Here is a 23,501-nt window from a genome sequence, read left to right on the forward strand (position 1 = left end):
TGGAAGTGTCCAAACTCTCGGCGTCGCTGGGTTCGATGGGGGCGGCGCATGCGGGGGTACTACAGCCGGTTTCTCCGACGACGATATCAGCCTCTCACCACCTCGGCACAGTTATGTCCTGGAGCTCGGTCCCCGACACCAGACCTTCCATTCTGGGACCCTCTCAGACGACGAGCTCTCCCGAGGAGTCTGCGACCACGAGCCCGCTTCATTCGAGACCCACTATTACCAGCTCGCCACTCGCCGTCCGCGCAGCTGTTCACAGAGTCGACACAGGTACCATTCGCACCCAAACTACTACCCCGACGCCCTCTAGTCATAATTTCGCTAACAATTACCCTTCTCAGACGCAGTCGCAAAATGATCTAGGTCACGAGATCATCGATACAATTCCCGATTATGATTATAAAACTGTTAGTGAACACCCGAAACGGCAAATTTGGCATCGTAGCGCTAGTTGTAAAGATCTTTACGATTTTAGCTTCGAAGAGACAGGTCAAGCTAAACGTAGAGCTCAGCCCCCGAAACCTCTCGAAAAAGCAGTTATAAGCTTCGAAGAGCGTAAGTTAGAGTCCCCGGTAACGCGATATGATGATAGGCCCGTTTATAGCGCTAGTTCCCGTGATAGTAGCTTAGAAATACACCAAGACATTATGGTGCCTGACGAAAAAGTTTATTCTAGTAGTTATCCCGGCACTACCTCGTATTCCCAAGAATCCGTCGAAGATCCCGGTAATTACGATCTTCGAGATTCACAAGACGACCTCTCCCACGACAGCTACGAGCTTATAGAAAAATCCGACGACGATTACAGTACTTCGGGCGAATATAACAAGTACCGAAAACGTAAACCTTTCAACACTAGAAGCTGTAGTTTAGATTCTAATAATTATTTACCTTCGGACAGCGAATCTGAACAAGATAAAAGACAAAAATGTAAAAGTAGCAACGACGTACATCAAAATTTATTCACGATCGAAGATCCAAGAGATTTTCCACGGGAAATATTTCCTAGAAAATCCGACGGTAGCTACTATAAACAATTCAAACAAATATCTAGAAATTCCAGCCTCGAATCCAAAACTTCGAAATCTAGTAGAGAAAGTCTCAAAAAATCCAACAGAGAACGAGGTTTCGGTTACCGAACGTCCAGCCAGGAATCTAGATCCGATCACGAAACGAAAAAACCCGAACGTAGAAATAGGAGTATCGAAAAAATGGATACGCGAAACGGTTTCGTGGATTCTAGAACATCGAGCGTCGAATCGAAGAGCGAATATTTCGACGCTCCTTCCAGATTCATGGATAACGTTACCTATCAACATCCGTACGATAGGAAAATTAGTTTCGAACGTAATTACGGTATACAAAAAGTACCGAATCACGACAACACCGAAATAAATCGTAACTTTGGTCACGTGCATTCTATAAGCCTACAAAATGTCGAAACCGAACAAAATATTAAAATAAATCGTCTTCTATCGAATTTGGAACAAAACACCGTACCGAGAACGCAAAAAACATACAAATCCCATACCGTAGACCACGAAAGACACAAATCCGAACCTATTTGGCCTGACGACGTACATCCCGTTTGGTTCGCGCATCAAGAAAGCGTCCAGAGATCCACGGAATCCGAAAGTAACATATTCAGTTTCGACGAAGATAAAATCCAATCGTTACAAGATAGTTTAGATTCGGATCATGCGTTCAGTGTAGTACCTAACATCGATATGATTAAAAACAATGACGAACGTAAATCTTTTAGGGAAATATTTATGGAAATAGAACCTAGAATATCGCACGATTTACCACTACACCAACCGATCGAACGCACTAAATCTGACCCGAACTCTTTAGCCCGTCAAAGATTGAACTCCAGTAACAGAAGGATGCTACTGATGCATCAAAAATCTATAGATTTAACTCCAGCAGAATCCAGCGATGAAGATTATTTATATAAACAAATTCCCAGCGCGCCACCTATTATGAAATACAGAGATACCCACTTCGAAATGCCCACCGCCGAATTCGGACATTTCGATATCATAAAAAGGGAAGGAGAAGGTTTAAAAACCAAATTCGAAGTACCAAAAAGTCAATTCGAAATTTTAGGCGCTAAAACCCAATCGGATTTAACAAACTTACCTCCTAAAGATGAAGAACTCACTTATATTTTACATAAACGACACGTTATGAACGGCGTAAATAAAAAAGATGAACCAAAAACCGAACAACAATCGAATAAAACACAAAAAGAAGTAAAAGAAACATCAAAAATCGACGAAACAAAAAAATTAAACGGTAAACAAGAACCCGAACCGTCGGAATCGCAATTTTTATTTACACAAAATATCGATTTATCTAAAATAGATCCTGTTACATTGGAAATTGACAAGACCCAATTACCCGTTCAACATATTTCAAGCCCTAAAAGAGATATAACTCATATAGACCCCGTACTTTTAGAAGCTTTGAATTCGAAATTGAGTCAAATAGAGAGCGATTCTCCTACTAGCTCTAAAACCGAAAGCGTCCTCCCGCAAAAAACTATCATTCAAATCGATAAACCTACAAAGAAAGAATCGAAAATCATCGAAGAAACACTCCCCGTTACGAAATTAGAACCGAAAAAAGATGCGGAAAAAACTAAAACTAAATTAAAAACCGATATAAAACCTAAAAGGATAATCAAACCTAGAATGCAACCGGGAAAAAAAGGAAAAGCGAATAAAACTAAAGTTAGAATAACATCTTTTAGCTCTGACGACGAATCTTTAGATTCTGACGACGTTTTCGGAAGCGCCGAAGCCACTCCGACCAGAGTCGAATTTTCCCCACCACAAATGAGAAAAGAAATGGAATCCATACTTAAATTCGAATCCGAAAGAAAGTACTTGCAATATACAATGTCGTCTACAGAAGTCGAAGGTTCGCCTCCTACATCTCGAAAGAAAAAAGATAAGAAACCGGAAAACGGTTTAGAAGCCGTACCGACTGAACTCAGGAGAATATCGGAAAGATCGTTTTCTATCCCCAGTTCCGAAGACGATTTCGATGTAAAAACTACCGATCTACAACCAGTTTTTACCGATCCTCTTCCGGAACCTCTCGTTACCGTAGAAGAACAGGACATTGACGAAACGATAAAAGAAGACTATTCGACCGATAAGGAATTGATTACGATAAACGATGAAATAAAACGAGAAGAAGAAAAAAAATTATTACAAGCCGAAATAGAAAACGATTTAAAGAATCTACAAGTGCCTTCGAAAACTAGAATAACCGAAATACCATCGCCTAGTTTAAGAAAACAGGGACAGAGTCCAGTACTTTTCGCACACGCTCGTCTAAATTTATCCGAAGGCTCCGCTTTCTCTTTATTACAAAAACAACAAGCTCTAGAATCACCTATAGCCGGAAGAAGAGCTAAAAGTTTAGACGCCCCGGTAATAGCTGTTAGTAGATTACCGCCACTTAACGCTTTTTCTAGTAAAGATGATACCGTAGCCGAAGAAGATCAACAATTAACCGATAAAGATAGCGGATTAGAAAATTATTTAATCAGCGATAAATCCACTGAAGAAAGATCCGATACCGATGACGGTAAAACAAAAAAATCTTCAGAAGACGAAGCACCTAATAAACCTTTACCGGAATTACCTCGAATTTCTAAACCCTTACCAAAATTACCAGACGTGAAAAAAGAGGAATCTAATATTAGTATTAAGGAAAAAGAACGCGATCAAATAGTACCAGATGTAAATCAAGTTAAATCAAAGAAATCTTCTAAAACGACTTTACAAGCTAAACAACCTCAAAAAGTAATAAGAGCGAAACCGCCTACAAAAACTTCAAGTAAAGATAAAATTATTCCGAAACCATCGAGCGTTAAAACCAAAACCACCATCAAACCGGGCAGTCCTAAAACTATTAAACCTGTTCAAAAAGCTTCTTCTGCCGAAGGAGCAACTAAAACTGAAAAAGTCGAACAAAAATCTTTATCCGCTCAAAATTCCCTAACGTTACCCGAAGTAAAGCGAACGAAAAGTCAAGAATTGGAAGTTACAAAGAAAACAGTACCAAAAGAAAAAGCTCGATCTCTAGAAAAATTAGAATTAAAAAGAATCGGTAGTAAAGAAAGAACAAAGTCCCAAGAAGAAGCCGAACCCGATATCGCTAAGAGAATAGAAAAACAACAATTATTGTACGAAATAGCCATACAACAAACAAAAACATTAAAGAGCCCCGTTAAAGACGTCCTACCGGTATTTCCTCAAGTCGAAGAAATGGTAAGAGAACGAGGGGGTAAATTGGAAATAAGTATTAATACAATAGAACCAAGCGTGAGTCTAGAAGAAGCGATAATAATCACGAAATCTCCGAAAAAATTAGACAAAAAAATGGGCGAAAAACTAACGAAAAGCTTAGATCTCAATATAAGCGAAGTCGAAACTAAAACTTTAACTCGCTTAGGTAAAAGTCTAGATCTAGAAACTAGTCATCAAAACTCACAACAATCCACCACCAACGAATTCGATTTTAAACCGGAAACAATAAAAAGTATTCAAGATAAAGATTTGGAGGAAAATTCACCGGAAATAGGAGGAACGAAAGAAACAGTAACAGCAGACGTGCACGTCTCTAGCGACGAAGACAAAATTATATTGAAAGGTACCACTTTGGACGTATGGTTATCAGTGGAAGATCAAAACAAAAAATTACAAGACATAGAAATAATTCGACAATCCGACGATTTTTTTGAGGAGCGCACCTACCCTAAACCTCCAGATTTGAGTAAGAGTTCATCGGATTCTCAAAGTATGGAAAAAATGAGTCTAGGAGAATCGTTAGATATAAAATATATAGACGAATCTACCGGAGATTCTTCCTATAAATCGGAAAAAGATGCGAAATTGATAGCTGATATGCAAAAAGCATCGAATACCGTCAGCAAATTTCTAAAAAAGAAATTGGAAAAGAAACGAGAAAAACAAACGGAAAATTTCGCAAGAATTACTAGCGAAGAAGAATCGCTAACCGAAGTGAGCGAATTAAAAGGTGAAACCGATAAAAACTTACTCGCAGTATCCGAAAATAAAAAAGATTCTCTATATAACGTATTGAGCATAGAAAGGAGTAAATCCGAAGATACCGGATCGTGGATAACGGTGGAATGCGAAGAATACGCCGGAACCGAAGAATCCTTAGATTACGATAACATAAGTTTAGAATCCCCGGATAAGAATTTAAATATCGAAACGGAATTTAAAAAACCGGATAGTATTAACTTATTAACAGCCGTAACGAAAACTAAATTAGATCTATTAAAAAGAAGCTCGGATCAATCCAAATCTAGCGATACTGGATCGTGGACGAGCGGAGAAAAAGATATTTCTCCGAAGGAAGTAAAAGAAACCGACGATTCCAGTACGAGTTGTGCAATCGGAAGAGCTATAGGTTTTAGTCAACATATAGAAACGTTTACAACGAAAGATTTATTAGATAAAGGATCCCCGTCGGAATCTGAAGCACCTAGGAGTCCGAGAAGTCCTAGAATATGTGTATTAGGTAGAGCGTTTACTATAGACGAAGGATCCTCATCTCTTAAATTAGACGATTCTAGTTCTGACGAAGCCAACGATATACCTAAAGATCTTACACCGATACAAGAAAATATAAAAGAAGAAGAAATTCCTACTGCTCATAAAAAATATAATTTCGAAGAAAAATGGTCAAATGATTCGGAGCTAACTCAAAGATTACAGATGAAGTTAACCAAAAAATTATCTTCTGCGGATAAATCTTTCGTAGATGATTCAACTTCGGATAAAAGAAAAAATGGAAACAATCTCGAAAAACCTCTATATCTAACGGAACGGTTATCCACCGAATCTAGAAATTCTTTAGATACCGAATCTAGTTCGGGAAGTATAGGAGCAGCTTGTCGAGGTACTAAATCGAACGATATCCCGAAAGGATTGAGTTCAACTTGGAAAGCCTTCCCATTAGAAAGCTCAGGATCTGAAAGTTTTGAAGACAATCTATTACCACCCGATCAAGATTTAGAAAAAGAATATTTTATATGTAAAGACGCCATCGGGGGTGATTACTCGACAATGTCTGATATCTATTATAAAGACAACGACGTTACTCCAACCAAAGACGATACGGAGCTCCCAGAAGATCTGGCAAACTTTTCGACTAATTTCGCTTATCCTTTATCAACCATGACCGGTTTAGGATTATCAAGCACCGACATATTCCAAAATTATACCGGCGGGGCTTATATATCGAGAACTTTATCTAGGATATCCGAAAGAAGTACCAATTCGGAAAAATCTAGTATAGATGATGATTCCACTAAAGCTAGCACACAAAGCGATAGTCTAAACGACGAATCTCTAGCTTCTAGTAATCCACAAGTTAGTATCAGTTCCGAATCGCCTAGTAATGCGAGAGTATCGGAAAACGAGAAGAAAACTCCAACCAATCACGTCATCGAATCTAAAGAAGAAGACGATAAACTGAGCGATTTAAGTAAACCTAGTGATAAACAACAAGAACCTTTACCGCATCTAGCTAGTTTACTACAAAGACAAATATCTGATGATAGAAGAACTTCTGCCGAAATGGCCGAACTATCAATGGACGATATCGAGGTTATAACATCAGAAAGAGGATTAAGATTGAAAAGACAAGGTTCCGATGATACTATAATCGACGAAGAATGCTTCGAGCCCGAATCAAAAGATATCAGAGATATAAGATCCAGTAGCCAGGAGAGCGAAGATTGGCCCTTGCCTGAGATACCGCAACAAGGTCAAAAACTCCTAGCTATGCACGAATTCCCTAGTAGCGATACTTCTCAACAAACTACACAAGTTTTTAAGCCTCCCGTTAAGAGTATCCCACGAACTTTTGGCTTAAAGGGTTCGTTACGAAGTCAAGATTCCGAACAATGGCCAAGTCCGCCTTCTAGCGTAATCGAACAGCCTATAATAGGAAAAGTGGAGACTTTCTATATAACACCGCCTCAGGAAGCTTCTAAAGTCGTGGTAGATTCTAGTACGGTTAGTATTTATGACAACGATTCGAATTCCGATAACGAAAACAGAACTATCGATCCGGATACCGAAAAAACTCACACATACGAAAATGTAGCTTGCGAGAATATCAGTAATATTAGCGAGAGTCTGTCGGATAGTTTGAGCGTAGGACCAAGCGGTATTAAAATAGTATTGGAAAAGAAATCTCAAGGTTCCAATTCCGATGAAGATTTGAATATATCTAATCTCAACGATGACGTATTCGTAGACGCTCTAGATAGTAGTAAACACGAATTGAGACCTCCTACGGCAATGAGAAGAAGTACCGCTTCCGATGATTCTTCTCATTCGCATAAAAGCGATAAAAAGAGTTCGAAAAGTTCTTATTCGGAAGAGGATTGTACTAGTTCCATGGCTACTAATCTCGACGATGGTACGGTGAGGTTTGCTCTTAAACCTACAAAATGTACTCATAGTTCCCATTCCGAAGATACGTCTATAGCGCTGAGTCTTTCCGAATGGTCGAACAGTACTAATACCGTTAAATTTCAAAATTTATCTAGTACGAGTGGTACTACTAAAAGCAGTTCCGGTTTAAAAAGCGACGAAAACTCCTTAACGGATATAGCTCATTCTATATCGGATTGGTCTACTAGTAACACGAGTAGTACTTTGAAAGCTCAACATAGCCCCGGTCTACAATTTCAAAAATTATCTTCGACATCTACTGGTGATAGTACTTTAACGGATAGAATGTCAAATATTAGCGAATGGTCCACATCGGAAACTAAACCTTTCTTTCCTACTATAACAGAACATAATAGACTAGGATCTAGTATAGATATTGAAGAATTTGCATTAGGTGTCGATCAAAAAGGAGTACCTAGTCCTAAAAATATCCCGAGCGAAGATTTCGCTCTATTATCGACGAGTTTATCCAATAAAATCGACGTAAAATGTTATTCGAAATCGACTGAAAGACCAATAGTCATACCACCGCAAAACTTATCCGATACTGATAAATCTAGTAGTTCCGTCGAACAACGAACAGTACACATACAACGTTACGATAAAGATAAACAAAAGTATTTACAAAAACATGTACCCACAAAAAGTACAGAACGACCCGTTAAAGTTCCCATAAAGTTATCGAAATGCTCACCATATTATTCCAGTAGTCTGAGTTCCGAATCTACACCACTGGCGAGTACTTCCCCGGTACCTCCTTATAAAACAGCTACGGTACCGTTAACTAGGACCCATAGAAAACCCGTGGCCAAAAACGTGTGTCAAGCAAAGAGTCCTCCAAGTGAAAACGATTCCACCAGTAGCGTGGAATCTCCCAAAAGTAAATCCGATAGAGATAGAAGAGGATATAGGCGAAGGAAACAATTACAAAATCAACGTAGAGCTAGATTAGAAAAAGAACAACAAAACGTCGACGAGTATTATTTCGTAGAACACGAATCCGGTTTAACGGAATACAACGAGTACCTGAGGAATAAAAATATGGAAGATATCGCGTCTAGTTTCCAATACGAAAGCGTTCTAACCGAAGACGATCGTCTGATGCAATACGCCGAAACTATAGAGGAAGGTTACTACCCAGACGATTCGCAATCGGGTTCGGATATAATGCGGATGGAACGCGACGAAGAAGGATTTGAAATTGTGGAAGCGTTCGACGTAACTAATATACCTCCGCCGTTGTTAGAAGACGATTTCGAGAACGACGTTTCGCCGCAGATTTGATTTTAATGTCGATATTTTGTAGGATTTTTTGATGGGGCACGGTTACGTCATCGTAATCTGTTTAATAATATTAGTCATATATTTTTTTCTTATTGAAATTTATCAGTTGTTGATTGATATCGGTTTTTTGAATGTGTGTTAAGGCCGCTTGACATGATGCAAAACGCTATTTCCTGACCAAAAGCACGCGCAAATGTGTTTCTACTCTCCGCTTCTTTAAGTGTATAAAAACGTTGACATCGTAATTTATTTTTGATATCTGTGAGTATAACAAGAAATAATTGGTTGCCAAACAAGAATTGTACGGCATCAATTCCATGTTTTGATTGTTCAAAAACGTTTTTGTTGTAACTGATGTGTGTGAGCTGGCATTGTCACAATGGAGAACGATTCGTCCTCTGCCATTGGTTTTCCTGATTTTTTCGAATACTTCTGACAAACAAATGTTAGTGTACCATTCAGAATGTTGCTCTAATGGAACCGTGGCGACATGTCCAGTTATTCCGAAAAATCAGGCGTCCATTTGCTTCAGAGCTCGACTTGAAAGACCCACGCAGTCGTTATTTAGTTTCGAATTTCGAATTTATACACATAGATCCACGATTCGTCGTCTGTCACGATTTTATCACGATCCAACGCGAACAATTATTTTTGACAGCCAAATGTTCATGCAATATTTGAATGTAGGCCCAATTTGCCTCAATCTCAAGATATCCATCATGACGATGTCTCAGTTTACGTACAGGGTCGATGTTTTCTAAGTCGAAGGGAGTTGATCGGCACACTGCTGTTGGTTTAATTCACTTCGAAAGTCATTTTTTGACCAAGATGAATGTTTCAAGTAAACAACTTAAATAGCTTTCATATGACAACAAGTTCACCATTAAATATATCAAATTTTATTATGTCAAAGGCAGATTAAACATACAGAGGTCGGTATGAGTCAGACAACAAATGTGCATTAAAAATGAAGTTATTGAAAACATCACAGAGTGTTAGTTCACTTGACTGTGCGAACCATTCAACGAATACTCATCTGTCTATCCATTATCCGAAATAAACATTCTCGCACACAATTCGTCGTGCAACAAAGCTCCATCCTGCATGAAATGACGAATGTTCGTCAGTATTGGATCGTTGTCCATTTACACGCGTAAATCTTCGAGTATTTCTAGATAAATTTGACCCGTCACGTCACCCTCAAAAAAGTACAGACCGACAAGACCCCCACGCATGGATAACTACGTACATACCCACACCCCGAGCAGGTTTAATTCTTTATCAATGCAGTCGTGAGGAATCTGGTAGTTCCAGTACACACAGTTATGCCGATTAATCGTTCCGTTCAGCTTGAAGGTTGCTTCATCCCATTATAAAACGTAATGCTGGAATTGCGGATCATCCAGACTGCATCCACTAAATTCCAATCTGCGACCGAAATGTTCCTCTTGAAGTGCGTGGAGGAGACGCGGACGATAAATTTCGTAAAAAACGATCGGATATTTGAATTTCTCCCGATAGCCGCACTGTAAATTGGTTTGACTCCTGAATTAACGTCAGTGCCACTGTTTCCATATTTTCTTTAGTTGTTACAAATACCAATCGTTTAGAACGCATTGCGTCGGCAACAGAGCCCGTTTTTAAGATTTTATTATACGTTTTCCACACGTTTGAACGATTTGGTAGCGGCGAGTTCGGAAATTGTTGTTGAAAAACTTATTCTTGAAGCGTAAACTTGCATTGGTTATTCTGAAAACGCGTCTTCTTGACGAGCACGTGTTATCATGACGTAGACACAACTCTCTAAAGCACGAACAGGGTTCTTCTCAATCTTTTTCGACAGCGTTGACAAACTTATGCCGACCTGTGTATTCAAATTAGTGTTGCCATATCCCGAAACTTAAATAGCACATCCCCGTATCGTAACAGGACCATTAGCAGATATCTGTAAACAGTAGTTTCCAGCCACCAGAGAGATTGGGATCAGTATCTATCCCTATTTGAAATGGCTTATCGATCCGCAATTAATGAGTCCACCGGTGAAACACCTGCGAAAATGCGCGATTTCTTCTTCTAGTTAAAATAATGCCAAAGTTGCATCTTTAATTACATGTTCACATTTGCAATTTTCTGGTATTTTTTTAAATAAAATGTATTATTGAACAGAATACGTAATAGGTGCAATGCGTGTGACAAAGTTTATAACCATAAAATATAATCTAGTTAACCTCTAGTTCGAGTCGATGTTTTCATAATTGGTGAAACGATTTTGGATTCCTTTACTAAAATTTTAGTGTTTTTTAAATCAATAAATACAACACGAAAGTATTAATCTACTATTTCTGGATATTAAAAAAAATTTAATGGTAAAATTTTTTCCTACATCATATTTCGGTTATTTTCTTTAACAGATGATTTGGCCCAAAATAATATCATTCCAGTACCAATATTTTGATTTGTAAAATTTCTTTTATATAGTTTTATGTATAGAATGCCTAAATTATCTCGGAAATTGTACATTTAGATGGCTACGCTTGATTAAACTCGTTTAATTTGAATATTCTTTAATAATTTATATCCTAACCGAAATCCCATAACAATATCTACTGTCAGTAAATTAGTAAAATATTTATTCACATTAGGGCGCAGAAAAACTGCATCAACTGAAAACAAATCTTTAAATGTTTGTGTCATGTTAGAAATGGATCCACATTTGTGAAATAGAAAAATTACGAATTTTAGAAAACATAGAGCAAAGGCGATTACAGCAGATGCCCAAAATGTTGTTCATTTACATTCATACAACTAGCCATGCGATTTTTAAAACTTTGCAACATCCCTGACTGCTCAAATCTTCTTATCTCTGTGGTAATACTATCTTGAATTTCCTGAATATTGGCAGGTTTTGTTTTATAAATTATGTTTTTTAAATGACCTCACAGGAAATAGTCTAAAGGATTCATGTCGGGTGATCGCGTAGGCCATTCGATAAAACCACGTCTTCCAATCTATCTTCTGTGAAACATATTATTTAGGTATCGCCTCACCACACACGCATAGTGAGGTAAAACACCATCTTGTTATAGCCAAATATTGTCGTTTGGGATATTGTTATTGTCTGAAAATTTCTAATATTGAAGTTTTTTTTAAATGTAATTGAAAAAACTTAGTTGGATTTGAGGCAACTCAGGTGTAATACTATTTTCCAATAAATCTAAATACGCCGGACCATTTTAGTTAACCTTAATGAAAAAGGGACCACTTATTTTGTCGCCTATTATTCCAGCCCATACATTCAATTTTTCGGGATATTGGGTGTGGAATTTACGCATCCCACGAGGATTGTTACGTGACCAGTATCTAGAATTATGCCGTTTACGTTTTCATTAATATAAAAAGTGGCCTCATCGCAAACATTACTTAAAAATTTGGATCGGTTTTTCCATCATCAGGTCTGCAAACTCTTCACGTTTATCAAAGTAGTCATCTGTCAACTCTTGCACCAACGTAACTTTGTATGGATGGAATTTATTACCGCGTAAAATTTTCATTACGGATGTTTTCGAAATATCAAGTTCTCTGGATATTTGTTTAGAACTCTAGTGTGGATCGTCTTCTAATAGGACACAAACATCTAAAGATTTGTTTTCAGTTGATGCAGTTTTTCTGCGCTCTGATTCGGATAAATCTTTTATTAAACCAGTTTCGTTAAACTTCTTTACTAATTTACTTACAGTAGATCTTGTTATGGGATTTGGGTTAGGATATAAATTATTGAAAATATTACACGTGTCTTGTTGACTTCTACGCCTATCACCATATCCTAATATCATTGAAATATCAATTAGTTCTTTTTAAATAAACGAACCATCGTGACTTTTAATAAACTTCAATCGTCAAATTTGTTATTGTAGCAGTCATAGCTACCTAAATGTATTATTATAACTTCGACAATTGTAGCTATAACTCCGAAATTATAGGATTTAGGTATAGGTAACATTAGATGAAAAATAATAATTATTAAGGATTTCGAAAAGCAAAAAATCAACAGGGTGATCTATTTGAAATAACAAAATAATGTAAATACCACCATAATACCTCCGTATCAGAAGACCCTTGCACAGAAAAATTTATAAAAATCGTGTTTTTCGAGATAATTGAGGCGTTCCATACATAAAACTCACTGTTTATGTATTTTACCATTCAACTCTTACCCCATGACTGAAAGACACTACTTAAGATGTGAAACAAAAAGAAAACATCGCTAGACAAATTTTGTGATCAATATATTAGCTCAAGATATTCATAAGAAATTTATTTGATTCATCAGTACAATCAGTTTAAAATTGACAAAAGACGAAATAATTAAAACACTAGGGGAATATACTGTATTGGAAAAAAATCAACTGCAACTTGAAATAACTGAATTTTAGTAAAGTTGTATCATCGTATAATTTTTCTTCAATGTTGTTCACAGTTTTATTTTGATGCATTCAATATAAATAAAGTAACATGAGGCTCCTAGCTTTTCGAATTTAATAATGGAAATTATTATTTCGAACTCTTGAATAGTTTATTATTCCCTTTTAGAAACAATAACATCTTCTTTCAATGCATATCCACTAATGGAGGTTCGCGATAACATTTTCCATCACTTCTCTATTTCTTGTGGTGTGTATTAAGGATTGTAGTCCTGTCCACTGCCTGATGTTGCGCAGCCAAGACATTTTCTTCCTTCCGATCCCTCTCTTTCCTTCAATTTTACCTTCGATCAGCGGGTGCAAAAATTTATATTTGTTGTTTAGCATGATGTGCCCTAGGTACGTTGTTTTTCAATCTACCCGTCCAAGGCAACTTAAGAATTCTGCGGTGTAACCACATCTCCAAAGCCTCCAACTTGTTCGCCTTCCATACCGTGGAGAAGCACCGATCAAACGTACCACTTCTTTTAGTGCTCTTAGTTCTCTTCTTAGACGGAGTATAGCTAATGTCAAAAACTTCATCATTTTTCTCCGTATCAGACATATTTAAGAAAATTATGCAACAGATACAAATATGAGCTCATGCGATACGTCAGTCTCAGAATACAGTACACACAAACTTACCCGTGGTCTTGGTTGTATTCGCTCCTTCCTCCATGTTTCGTCTGTACTGAAGATTCGCTTTAAAAAACATCGTCCCCCTCCGTCTTGTATTACGTCATGTATGTATGAGGTTTTGCTCAAAATTTGGGTACCCATTGCGCCGTTATTTTGCGATAATGAAGGTATTTTTGGATGATAGATTATCAATACTAATGCCGAGTTCAGCCGAGATTTTTAGAACATTCAACCTAAGCTATCCAAAATGAGTGGTTCTACGCGACGATGATGCTGACGATGGTTGACAATCGCGGCCATATTGATTGAATTGTTTTCGTAAACGCCGAAGAATTTCCTTGTTTTTTAATGCCTTCTCACACAAAAAAAACCAATGACTACGTTGCTCAACGACGGTCGGCATTCGAAGATAAAAACAGGGACTTATCTATGGAAAATCAGAATGGTTGCAGTCTCAACTGAGTTCCAAGTTGTTGTGGATGGTTTTGATGTTGTGGTTCTCTGCTTCGTTCTTTGGTTGCAGTTAACTTCAATCTGACAATTGTTGAACAACGGAAAACAATAAAATAAGAAAGGAAAAGGGAACACAGATGAACATTACTAAAGAAGAAACTGGATCTGGTTAAAAAGATATTAGAATGACTTACCAGCGAGTATAAAAACTGATTATAATCTTTAGTAGTGCTTGAGGACCGTAGATAGAGGACGTTTTAGAATCGCTGAGATTTATTGAATTCTTCGAATGGATTTGAACGTCAACAACGAATTAATTTCTTTAAAAACTTTATAATTGAATCAGAAGTAACTAATTAGTCACAATACGTTACCAAAGGATATTAAAAATATTTGAGGAACAATGTAGCTGAATGGAATGTTACAATGGTAGGAATAGATTGAAAAAATGGGGTTTCCTTGGAAATTGACCGTGAGACAGATTAAATCGCATGGGGTAGTATCTTTTTCCAGCCACAGTGTATATAATTTATTTTGTCACTTAAACTGATTCATACTGAGTTTTACGAATCTTTCAAAATATTTTGCACTTATTTTTAAATCGACACTGTATAAGCACGATAGAACCAAATGTTAAACTTCCTTAATTGTTATATATACATATCGAAATGTCCCAACCAAAATTCATAGAAAAAATATCATGTTCCTTTATTTTATTTTCACTTAGACCCGTAAAACTTTTGAAAATATGAGGGAATTTGAGAAAATCGCAGATATTAGAATTCTGCCGGTAGACCCAAAAAAAAATAATTTATTCAGATATATGTAATTGTTTGAGACATTCGATAGTTTTTGTTATTAATCAAAATTTAAAAGGAAAAACGTGCTAAACGATTGGTGCCAAAAATGTGTGAAGTTTTGCGATTGGTCTGTAACCGTTTTTAACGATTTTACATTAAGTAAATATTCCTGTCTTCTCTAATATAACTTTAACAATATTTGAAAAATTTGCTGTTACTTCTAAAAATATATTGGCACGTACTCTTAAAAATAAAAAAAAATTTGAATAGGTTTTCGCATTCTAATATTTGCCACCTAACAATTCTATTAAACAAAATATTTTATCGCCTAAAAACTCCGATTATTATTTTTTGATGCCCAAAGCTCATGAGTAAAATGTTCTTTAAAACAGATTCTCAAAGATCTCGTTGTTTGTCTTTTATGGTTTGCTACCATAAGCGTCATATTTTTCAAAAATAATAAGTAAATCTCAATTTTGTTCCGAAATGTTGGTAATAGATAATAACATAGTTGATATTAATGTTGAACTGAATTTCAAAAATGGAAAATAAAAGTATAAGTGGACTAAAAGGATGGTTCAAATATTCACCCCACAAAATTTATCGCATGTGTTGCCTGTTTTTAAAATTTTATTATTACGAATTAAAACACCAATAGAGACGTCTTTTGCAACATTTATTTTATATCAGTTTAATCTACAAAGGACAAAAACTTTGATTTACCAAAACATAGAAAATATCAAAAAAATTGTACAAATCTATACAAAAAAATGAACGGTGCTTAAACTAAAACCAGCCAATGAATTTCTAATAGCGTGTCTTGCCGCCCCTCTCGCTCTTATTACAGCTTCCATTCGTCTTGGAAGGCTTCTAAACAGTTTCTGAACGTATCCTTGCGGCATGTTTTCCCAGAAGTTAAAAAGAACACATTGAAGATCATCTAGTGTTCTTATTGGTGCCGGATGTTGCTGAATTTGCCATCCTAGATGGTCCCAGACATGCTCTATTGGATTAAGGTCCGAGCTACGTGCAGGCCAATTCAGGGTGGGTATCTCGACCTCTTCTAAGTACTGCTGAACCACTCTAGCAGCGTGTGGACAAGCATTATCGTGCATTACCACAGAGTTGTCACCGATATGAGGCATATAGGGCATTACATGGGGTTCTAGGATATTGGTTATGTACCTGTCAGCATTTAGTCTTCCATCAATCACTGGTACTAACTCCGTGCGATCCTCGAAAGAAATTCCTCCCCAAACCATGATATAGCCACCACCAAAGCTTTCAGTTTGACAAAAGTTAACCTGATCGTCCTTTCACCACGTCGCCTATATACTGGTACACGCTTATCTGATGAATACAGACAAAATATTGATTCATCCGTGAATAAAATATTGGACCAATCTTGAATATTTCAATTTGCGTGTTCTCGAGCAAATTCCAATCTTGCTACTCGATGTTCTCTGGTAAGACGTGGACCTCTAGCAGGCACTCTGGCTCGTATACCTGCTTCTCTCAGCCTATTTCTAACTGTTTGTTCGGACATTACGAGCAGCCAACAGATCCGTTTGCAGCCTTCGAGCAGTGGTATCCCTAATTCTTAACGCCGTTAACCTCAAATAACGATCATCTACTACCGAAGTTACCCTTTCGTGGCCTTGTCCGGGTCTTCTGGTTAGCTGCCCTGTTTCTTGATAGCGAATAGGATATGGTGCTTTGTTGAACTCCAATTACCCCTGCGAAGTATCTTTGACTGCGGCGATCTTGTATGAGCGCGATTACACTATCGGCTTCTTCATTCGTCACATGTCTTGTTAAACGTTGAGGCACATCCATTATTAACAAAATAAATTCAAAGTTTCGCTATACAATAACACAATTTGTTTAGTAAGTTCTTGATCTCAATGAACATCCAAGACAGAAATGATTTACTCGAGCATTTTTGCTTCCAAAAAAATTTGTAAGAAATTGTGATATTTTTTGTCCATGATGAGAAACCAGAAATATCTATTAAGTTGATACATATACAGATTGTTCCAAAAAACTAAAATTAAGTATTAAAAATATCCTAAAATACCAGTGATACGATAATTTTTGTGTATATAACCGGAATTTTGCTATGAATTTTTTTTTAATTTAGCTACAGAGCTGAAATCTTTCTGAAATCTGACAGTGTTTCTGGATCTTTTCCGTTACACTCCACGCATTTTTTTCCACCTCCCTTGAAGCTTTCGGATGCCTTTTTCGTAAAAAACTTTCGACTTGTTACGTAACCATTCGAGCATGAAGGATTCTACCTCGCTTTCGAATCGCAGTAAGCCAAGAGCCTCTTTCAATGGACCAAATAGATAATAGTCGCAAGGTAACAAATCGGGACTATAAGGATGTTGTTTCCTAACCTAATGCTTCCATCGCAAGTCAAGCTGTATGCGGTCTGGCGTTGTCTTGCACAAATATCGCACTATGGATTGGATCGTTTTCATCTGTAGACAGATTTTATGCCCCAAAACACGGTACACAACACCTTTCCGCTGACAGTGTAACCTTCACTTCAACTGGCACGCCTTCGTCTTCTCCAATAAATAGACGCGCGTTTACTCTCCCGAAGGTAATGGTGAACCCAAGTCTGGTCTGTGGTGGCTATTCGGTGCAATAAATTTTCTCCTTCCTCTTCATACCGCTGCGGGAGATGCGAGCAAACTTCCCAACGTGTGAATTTCTGCTCAAAATTCAGAAGTCTTGGCACCTATCTAGCTGAAAGTTTGCGGTAACCTAGTCCTTCATGAATTATTTGTTCAATACTACATGTGCTGATGCCCAATTCTTTAGCCATGTCACGTACTTCCAAAAGGAGCTTTTCTACAGCGACGATATTTTCATCGGTAACAGTTGATCTGGAGCTCCGCATGCTCCTTCATATATTTTCACTGCGGGTTTTTGTATCCAACATATATTTTCTGAATTTGCTGAGCAGATATTTATTATCTTACTCCTTCTGTGGTTAGGAAAGCCTCAGAAATTAGGTTTTTACTAATAATGGTTCAAATTTCTTTTATATAAGTTCATGATCGCATTTCGTATGTCGAAATCTATTTTTGTTTTTCTAAACTTTCTCATATTTTTACCCTTGGAGTAAAGAGAAAATTGCTATTACCATAACATTAATATTTTTTCTCTTAACAAGATTACAACTAATAAATTTCCAACTTTATCATATTTTTCATAATAGTTTTCAAAATTTTTGAGTCATTTTGAGAAATATCATTAACAAAAACATAGATTCGAAAGTTAATTAGTTGGTAGCCGTATGAACTACCTCAAATAATTCGCGCGCCATTAGTAAAATTCAAATTTGACAGTAACTTATGTAGAATGCCAACTTAGTAGTTCAAGTTCAGGGTTCCCAACTTAAGGGTTTCAGGGAAAAACTTTTTTTATAACTTCAAATATTTATTTTTTATTTCAAATTAAGCAAAATAAAAGTGTAATAGTATGGGAAATTGTTCGATGTCCAATATGTAGGATATTAAAAAACCATAATCTGAAGAAAAAGATTAATAATAAAAGTTTTTGATAATTTAAGAATAATGAATTTAAAAAATGATATTGCTAAGTGAAATTAATTATTGATTGCTTAAAATTAATTATTTAATGATATTTTGTTATTTTTAATGTATTATTCATTAAAAAATATTTAATTATTTTATGAAAAGTTTTTTAGGGACAATCCCTAGTAATTGTAGGGCTTTTAGGGGTTTTTGGTTAGCACTTTAGGCGGATAAATTTTTGAGGGTTTGGAACACTATTCAGACCCACAGTCGACGTCGATTTGGTTAGAACCATATATGTAATACTCCTGTCAGGACAGTTGGTATAGGAAAAAACGTCCCTACGTCACGATGCCGACAATATTCATTTTCTCTCTCGTTCGTGACACTTTATCTATACTGCGTATGCTTGGGAATGCGCAGAACCGAGCTGGATTCTCGAAGGATCGAGAAACCGTTCTCATTCTCTCTTCCTTAGACGGAACAGCTTCCAATTATAGAAAATGTCCATATTGAAGTATTACTTATATGTTTAGAACAAATAACATCTAAATATAGGTGATCTGTGGTCCCTGCGCTTCGAAACATCCAGTACAGCCAATTTTAAGACACTAAATTTTGCGCGCGTGTATTCAAATATTTCGTTTTATAATTGAACCACCCCCGTGAATCATTTTATAGTTGATATTAATATTGGATAAGATAAGATAAGATGGAAACTTACCTCATCTTCAATAAAATATATTAACACAAAACATGAACTGAATTTCAAGAATTGAACTATTAGTCAACATTTTTTAGCCAAAGTATAGTAGTATAAAAGTCAAAAAAATTCTATAGCTCATTATTTTGAATACAATTATAACCTAAAAAGATCAATTTTATTAATTTTGAAACAAAAATGGAAGTAACAGTGCAATTTTCCAAAAGAATCGCTTTAAATATAATGAAGTAAGCCCGAAGACTGATGTAATGTAAATAGTTTTGAAAATCAAAAAAAAAAAACAAAAATGGAATAAAAATAATATTATTGTTCAATTTATCTTGGATGTTGGAGTTCAAGATTGATATTGAATTTTTTGTATATTATACACCCCTTGTTACGTATTTTTATGTTTGTTTTTTAATTGACCATAAAAAGAGTAAATAGTATACAGTTTTTTCACGATTAATCTACGAATTGATGGTATTTAAACAAAATAATATAATTTCAAATATTTCTAGACAGATTTTGTTATAAAAATATATTTTTTTAAATATCAGTACGTACCTCTGATACAGCTTAAAACATTCTATTTCCGCATGTATTCTTCCACATAAATTAACATTAATTCTCAAAAATTCCATATTATCCACTACCCTCTAATCATATACAAGGTGTTTGAAAATAAATTACATTTGAAAAAAAGTAACACAAGTATTATCAAGATACGGCACATCAGGAAAATAAAATAGTTAAATGTGGTTGTTACTACTGTTCATACCTGTATAACAGTTTTCATTGGCTAGACGCTGGAACGCTGGAACGCGAGCGTAGAACATAAAAATTAGACATGTCTCAACGCGAGCCTTAGTGTTTATAAATGGTCCCTAAATCAAGCACTAAAATCGTCTATGACGGCTCAGAAGACATTCTCCGTGATGGCTGCCATTGTGTGGCGTATATTTTCTTTTAAGTGTCCGTTTGTTAGCGCAAACTTTAGATTCAACATAACCCCAAAGGAAAAAGTCCATAATCGGTACTACATGGAAGCCAACTTTATCACTTCTACTGGAGATCCATTCACTAAGAAAAATTTCACTAACTCGTGGAGGTGTGTGATATTACTACGTCCTGCTGGAACCATGTTCTTTGATAACCATTAACATTTTCTAATTCAGGAACGAATTTAACGCTTTAATTTTACTGTAACTCTACGCCCCCTTTCATACTGAACACACTGTTGGCACTACCGAAAAAAAGATGATCTATCCACATTTAAAGCAACAACACGCTGCCGAATAGACAAATCATGCTCGAAACGAACAATTTCCACGTTTTCGACCGTTATAGACGGATTTTGGTTTATCTATTGTTGATCCGGTCTCTTACAATCTTCTCGACTCATTTTCCAATCAGTTGAGCGCCTGGCATCATTTAAGTAACGAACATTGCAGAATTTTCTACGCGCACAGTCACTGAATTACACACGCAATGTCCGCTCTCAAAAAACGTTCCATAGCGACTAATTACCAACAGCTTGCTTACCGATTGACATATCTATCGCGCCCCTCCGAATAGCTGATTTCACGCAATAAGCGATACAAAGGTGAATTTTGTTTTGAGACATCTTGTATTAAATGTATTTTTTTAAAATTTTGTCTCTATAGTTTCTTTGGACTCTATATATCTCTAACTGTCTACTGTTCGATGTCTGTTTTTATTAAAATAATATGGTCAATTGAAAGTCTGAACGGTCTAACGTTGATTGTCAAACAATTTTGAAACACCTTGTAGTACAAAATAAGTTTTTATGTATATATTTTTTTAACGTTTAAAATTATTTGAGTTCTTCCATTCAATGTGATTGTTTGAATTGATAAAGTAGGCCTAAACCGTGAGATTTTTGAAAATTCAATTTTACTTTGAATACGCAATTCCAATCACTATTCTGAAAATTTTAGTAATTTTTCTTAAAAAGAAATTTGTATGAAAAAGTTGAATTTTCAAAATTTAGTTGAATGAATTGAATGATAATAATCTTAAATATGTCAAAGATAAAATGTGTAGTCAATAACTTTATTTTTTCCAATTTTTACATTTTATTTTTTTTTTCCATTATAATATTTATGAAGAAAATATTGTTGATATAATATTCGCAGTATTAGATCTAGTCTAAAGTATATATTAAAATAACTTTGGAAAAATATTGTCGAGTTTCAAAGTTGACTTCTTCATTTTGATTTGTTTTTCTGATTATTCTTTCTTCGATCATATCTAAATCAATTTTTTTATTTTCTCCATTTTGATTTAAAATGTGTGTTTTTCCTATAAAAAGGGCGCAAATTGCCATGAATAACGTCTCTATAGTGGAAACCATAAAAAATGATAGAGTGGAAACAAAGTTCCTTATTTTAAAGCACTTTTAAGTGATTTTATATACACCAGAAGCTGTACAATAGAAAAGAAAATTCCTAATTTTTTCCAAAAAGTTTCAAAATATTCTTCCTTTCAAATTTAAATTATCTGAATAAAAAACTATCACAAAAAATTGATTTTTGATACAAATATCATTCAAGAACAAAATTTTGTCAAATATTTTCAGTAAAATTCTTCTTCTTAGCGCATTTAGGCGTTGGGTTGTCCCATGTCCTCTTCAACCCATTTTTTTCCATTTTCTTCGAAAATCTTCCTTTTGTCTTATTTTCTCAATATTCTCTTCGATTTTACTTTGTGCTTCGTTTATCTTCTTCAATTGTTTTTCTGGATATTCTTTCTTCGATCATTCTTATTTATGGTTCATCCTAATTTAAGTTTTTTTTCTATATTAGTATCATACTATCTAAATCAATTTTTCTTGTTTGCCTCATTTTGATTTAAAATATATGTTTTTTTCTATAAAAAGGGTACAAATTGCCATTAATAATGTCACTATTTTGGAAAACATAAGAAATAATAGAGCGAAAACAAAGTTTTATATTTTAAGCACTTTTAAGTGGTTCTATATACACTAGAAGCTGTACAATGGAAAAGGAAATTACTAATTTTTTCCAAAAAGCTTCAAAATATTCTTCCTTTCAAATCTAGATAATCTGTTTAAAAAAACTATCACAAATAATTGATTCTGATACAAATATCATACAAGAACAAAATTTTGTCAAATATTTTCAGTAAAATTCTTCTTATCTCATTTAGGTGTTGGGTTGCGTCCTTATGTCCTCTTCAAAATCTCTTTATTGAAACACATGAGAAATAATTTAATGGATAAAAAACGGTGACAGAACAAATATTTCTCAAATTTTCAAAAATCTTCATTTCATTTTATCTCATTGTCTTTATTACTTTTCCTCTTTGCTTTGAGTTTTGTTTACCTGCCTCAATTGTTTTTCTGGTCATTCTTTCTTCACGCTCTCTTATTATTTGTTCATAGTAATATATTATCATCACAATATCTATAACAATTACTTTATTTTTTATTTTATTATTGATGTTTGCCCCTCATTTTTGTCTCCTTATCTCCCATCAATATCTTATTCATACTACTTTGAGAAGAAACCACCATAAAAGCGATCGCATATAAATTTAAATGACAAAATGAAGCAGTCGACTTTTTATTATAATTATTTTCATTTTGGATATAATTATCGGTAGTTTTCTATATTTGTGCTGTGTACAATCATTTTGATTGAAATTAAGAAAAGAAAAAAAAACGTTTTTATTAATTACATCTATAGTAACATTCCATTGTATCTCGATCAGGTTTTTTGAAAATAAAATCGTACGATTTGTCAAAAAAAAAAAATAATGAACATTTTGCGTATTACTTATTTCTCTTTTGCTTACCTAATAAGGAAGAAGGTGAGCCCTGCAAATGATAATAGCGATTGAATTTTATTTTTTTCTTTATATTTAAAGTTAAAAATTTGGCAAGCATACAAGTTTTATTTATATTTTTAACAATTCAAGTCAAATACCCAGTCTTTATAAACAATTTTATATCATTTAAAACGATACGTTTCAGGAATTTAGCCTCCTCTTATATAACAAGAAAAAACTAAAAATGAACTGATACTTTAGGACTAACTAACACAAAATCCAAA

General features: G+C 35.3%; 2 protein-coding genes across 6 annotated transcripts in view; both read left to right on the forward strand.

Annotated features, from left to right (window-relative positions):
- LOC130443311 (uncharacterized) overlaps positions 1-23,203 on the forward strand; it is a 55,174-nt gene extending 31,971 nt beyond the window's left edge. For all 5 annotated transcript variants that reach the window (XM_056779071.1, XM_056780642.1, XM_056778282.1 and 2 more), the window contains exon 10: positions 1-23,203. In XM_056779071.1, coding sequence (XP_056635049.1) covers positions 1-8,801 — 8,801 coding nt within the window. In that variant the 3' untranslated portion in view covers positions 8,802-23,203.
- The window catches only part of LOC130452393 (FERM, ARHGEF and pleckstrin domain-containing protein 2-like), a 13,086-nt gene continuing 5,724 nt past the window's right edge, over positions 16,140-23,501 (forward strand). The window contains exon 1 of the mRNA XM_056791644.1: positions 16,140-16,197. Coding sequence (XP_056647622.1) covers positions 16,140-16,197 — 58 coding nt within the window. The remainder of the gene's footprint in view (positions 16,198-23,501) is intronic.

The sequence above is a fragment of the Diorhabda sublineata genome, chromosome 1 (assembly GCF_026230105.1).
Source record: "Diorhabda sublineata isolate icDioSubl1.1 chromosome 1, icDioSubl1.1, whole genome shotgun sequence".
NCBI classification, from domain to species: domain Eukaryota; kingdom Metazoa; phylum Arthropoda; class Insecta; order Coleoptera; family Chrysomelidae; genus Diorhabda; species Diorhabda sublineata.